Source organism: Lathyrus oleraceus, chromosome 4 (assembly GCF_024323335.1).
Source record: "Lathyrus oleraceus cultivar Zhongwan6 chromosome 4, CAAS_Psat_ZW6_1.0, whole genome shotgun sequence".
In the NCBI taxonomy this organism is placed as follows: Eukaryota; Viridiplantae; Streptophyta; class Magnoliopsida; order Fabales; family Fabaceae; genus Lathyrus; species Lathyrus oleraceus.
The window spans coordinates 46,278,354-46,282,512 of NC_066582.1; the positions used below are offsets into that span (position 1 = coordinate 46,278,354).

General features: G+C 33.2%; 1 protein-coding gene across 1 annotated transcript; it reads right to left on the reverse strand.

Moving 5' to 3' along the window:
- Positions 1–1,694: 1,694 nt before the first annotated feature.
- Positions 1,695–3,951, reverse strand: LOC127138806 (transcription initiation factor TFIID subunit 9). The gene is made up of 3 exons (XM_051065342.1): positions 3,785–3,951; positions 3,132–3,414; positions 1,695–2,156 (listed from the first exon to the last, which is right to left on the reverse strand). The coding sequence occupies exons 2-3, from the start codon at positions 3,399–3,401 to the stop codon at positions 1,878–1,880; spliced, it is 549 nt and encodes a 182-aa protein (XP_050921299.1). The 5' UTR covers positions 3,402–3,414; positions 3,785–3,951; the 3' UTR covers positions 1,695–1,877.
- Positions 3,952–4,159: the final 208 nt, after the last annotated feature.

Here is a 4,159-nt window from a genome sequence, read left to right on the forward strand (position 1 = left end):
TGCTCCCATGTCTTTATCCCATATGAACAAATCACATGTTTCATCACCCCGCCAAAATGAACATTTCCAAAAAGTCTTCATTTATTAGATCCCTTCTTGCATTGATATGAGACCATACAACCATGACACCCACATAAGTGTCCAACTCAAATTTTTATAAATGAGGAAAACATAAAAATGACTTTAGTTGGGTTTGTTTTGGAATACGACATTGAAACGAAAATGGTTGGACTTCTACATTTCTTCGTGCAAAATTGAAAGAAAATTTGAAGTTCGAAGAATAAATTAGGATATTAAACCTGATGGTAAAATATGACTTCTTAATAATTATTTGAAAAAGAATATGTCATAATAAACATATTTTATCCAGTATGATCATTATTTAAATTGTCAACATCGAAAAAAAAAATTGTCAATTATCAATCTACGTCATCTTTAGTTAAAAGTATTTAATAGAGGATTAAAAATATGAATAAAAAATTAGAAAGGATATTTCTTAAAGAATTTAAAAAAAAAAAGTTAAAAATGAAGTTACCGATATATCACGATCATATTTAACTTTTAATTTTAAAAAAATTTAAAAATTTAAAAATCATATTTTATTTTTAGTTTGATTAACATAATCCTAGAACATGTATGTTACAGTGGGATAAAAAAACATTGTGCAGTTAAACAATCACATGATGGAAGACAAATGTTTTGAAAGGTACGCTGAATATGTTGATGCGTTGTACAATTAGGTCTATCCAAGACAACAATAATTGACTAACTCATGCATTTAAAAATATGGTACTACTATATTGTTAACTTTGTTCTAGAGTCTAGTGTTTTAAAGAATTAAAAAAAACAAAAATTATATTTTAAAAAATCATTTTAATTTTACCACAATAACAAATATTTTTTTAATCTAGTAAACTATCGATCAGAACTTCCACAATGTAGACCAATTAAACATAGGTTTGGGTAATTTAAATTTGTTGGTTGACTATGCTAATTAGAGATAGGTATGCTTTTTTCCATGCAGTAGATTAATCAATATGCATTATTATATTCCTATAGTAGCTAATTAAAGTAAAATCAGATAAATTAGCATGATACTATGTGCCAGAAAGTTCCTCCCACTTTCCCAATCCATAATACATATCACGTTTCATGTTATTATTTCTTTTAATCCTTGTTTAATTTATGAGGTTAGTGCTGTCACACTACTATGTGCTTTCGATTTTCAATGTTCTTCCATCCATAAAAACATGTTTTATATTTAGAGGGTCATCACCATTATAACAGACACGTGTCATACGTATATAAAATGGACCAGTACTTCAAAACCCTTCAAAACTTCCACAATGGTATTTCTCTTTAAGTAAAGGTTGGAATGATTTTCAAAAATGAAAAATTGCCAACCATAGAAGCAGTTTTAGTAGAGATGTGTTTGGTCACACACCAGCAAATACTAGGGGCCTCCTCTATTCTAAGTGATGGTTTTGTGGTAAAGGGTCCCCAATAGAGAGTCCTCTTTGCCAATCAATCACCAATCATCAATACATGAGAAGGAATTATTATATCACACAAATAATTACTACACATCAAAACCAACCGACGACCATTTCAGAGGCTTCGATTAAAGCAAAGTTCTGTATGAGCTTGACCCAACACAAAAATTATGTAACAGAATTCGAAACTGAGACCTCAAAGAAACAAAATATTCATCGCTACGCAAATTCTTGAAGATTAATAATACATACTATATGCATCTATTACAATTCAAAATATGAAGAATAGGATATGTTGAATCACTTCACAATATCAATTAAACTATATAGTCGCCAAATTTGGCTTTTGTTACATATCAGTTAGGAGACATATTGGAATTGAGATCAGTCCTTTTGGCGTTTAGGCAAAGGAAACGATACTCTTTGAGTTGGATTTTGTTGAGTGTCTGTCTTTTCTTCTTGGGAGGACGGGTTGGGATCCGCGTTAACAGAAGCTTCTTCCTCCTCGGTTTCTTCTATAGGTTCGGCAGACCTTTTGTTTGGAAATGCGAACTGATAGTTGGGACTAATTAACGTGTCCTGATCGGGCGGAAGTGGAACACCAGGTGCTAGACATTTTGGTAATGGCATCTTGTTGCGGTTTTTAGCCAGCTCCAGAAGCACCTTAGAGCACACAGAGGAGGAAAGAATATAAGAAAAATAATTTACACATTTACATGCATCTGCTAAGCCAATCCGGTAGGATAACTTAACAAGAAAATTGTAACAACTAGGCTGCTCAAAGCAGTGTCGTTAAATAGCAGCTAAAGCAACTCTAGCATAGCGGAATTTGAACAAACCGCTATTGTCCTACGATACACTGTGTTTAGTACAAAATATTGTCAAATAATGGCTGTAGCAAACACTATAGCAGTGCCCCATAGAGGAATCCGAACACATTACTATTTTCCGCAATCTGCGATTGACATTAATGGCTCAAAGAAAATAGACACACTTGGTCCTTTGATGGGTTTCACACAAGTGGTGGTATAGTCTAGACTCTAGATTTCGGATAAACGGGTCATCCTTAAACAACAACAACAAAAGAATATATGATATTGAACAAAGTTGCTTATGTTTGTTGTTGATTGACATGAAGCAAAATCGAACCTTCAGATACGAAAATTGGTAAACACTGAATTATGAACTATGAATCACAGACTTCGACATGGACACCGGGACACGAATACTCTGGCACCAATAATATCAAAAACATAGGACCCTACATAGGATAGTATTTAAGCTTCATCTACCCCGCTGTTATGAAAAGAGGTCAAAATAATCTAATAAAAATTGATTTGTCTTTAATTCTTCATTGATAATATTGGTTAAATACATGTCCAAAAATTGTATAAGGTAGGTTGAAGCAAAGGAAAAACCTTTTTTTTTGTGAAAAATGTATCTGAATTGTCCGACACGTGTTGAATGAGTGTCATATGGGTGCGTGGGATACTGATTCAAAGAGTGTCTAAGCAAAAAAAAACCAAAATTTTGAAGGCCGCTTGTCTGACTTTTCAGACACGTGTCGTACTAGTGTCATACATCGACGTGTGTCAGACACCACAACACGCGTGCTTCATAGATTATAAAAAATATTACCTCACGAGGGGGTGGTTGTGAGAAGCTGAAGTTAGCCTGGGATTGAATGGCAAGCTTAACATCATCAAGATCAATTGCCGACTTGCTAGCATGCTCTGAATACACTTGAGCATCTGTTAACACATCAACAACATACCGATACCATAACTCGAGAAATTTGTGAATAACGCGAGGTTCATATTCTTCTACACCCATCGATTTCAACAAACCCTCTATAATCTTCGCATCCCTTGGCATCGGCGTCGACAACTCCTCCTCATTATCTGCCATAGAACACACCCCACTGCATCCATGAAAACAACAACGCGCAATTATGATTGATTTTAGTCAAGATTCAGAGGAATTTGCATCCTAGAACCTCGAATCCCTAGACGATTCCGATATTATGATGAAACTGAATTCGCACACTAATTGACTTAACAAACTAACTAATCAAATTTAACTAATTAACTAACCCTAAGAGAACTAAAAAATTGTTTGGATAAGTTTAATAAAATAGCTTAAACAGGATAAGTGATTATGTTAAGGGATTTCAAATTAATGATTTCAATACACATTATCATGGTTTCAACAATGCATCGAATCTGAAAGCATAATAATAATAATAATAATAACAACGCGAAACTGAAGAGAAAAAAGAATTGTTAGGGTACCTGTGAGGTGGTTGAAGGTTCCGTCGATGGTTTTAGACAGTTACAGAGAAGTTTAACGCAAAGGTTGAAAATCAAAGGGTTCTTCTGATTTTCTGGTAGGTTTTGATTTGTTTTGTTTCTTTTGCTCTGATGGTAAAGAATGAAAGAGAAAGATTGGGCTTCGATTTGCTGTTATGTTGGACTCGTTTCTAATTACACCTCGCTTTTTTCTTATACACCCCTTTCTTTCCTTGTTATACTACTATTTCTCTCTCTCTCTTTGTAATACAGTTTTCTTTAGTTTCAAAATCAGATTTATGAATTTCAATCTTTTTTTTTTTAATTTTAATGTTTTAATTTTATTTTTTGTAATTTTAAAATTCAAATTATGAAATA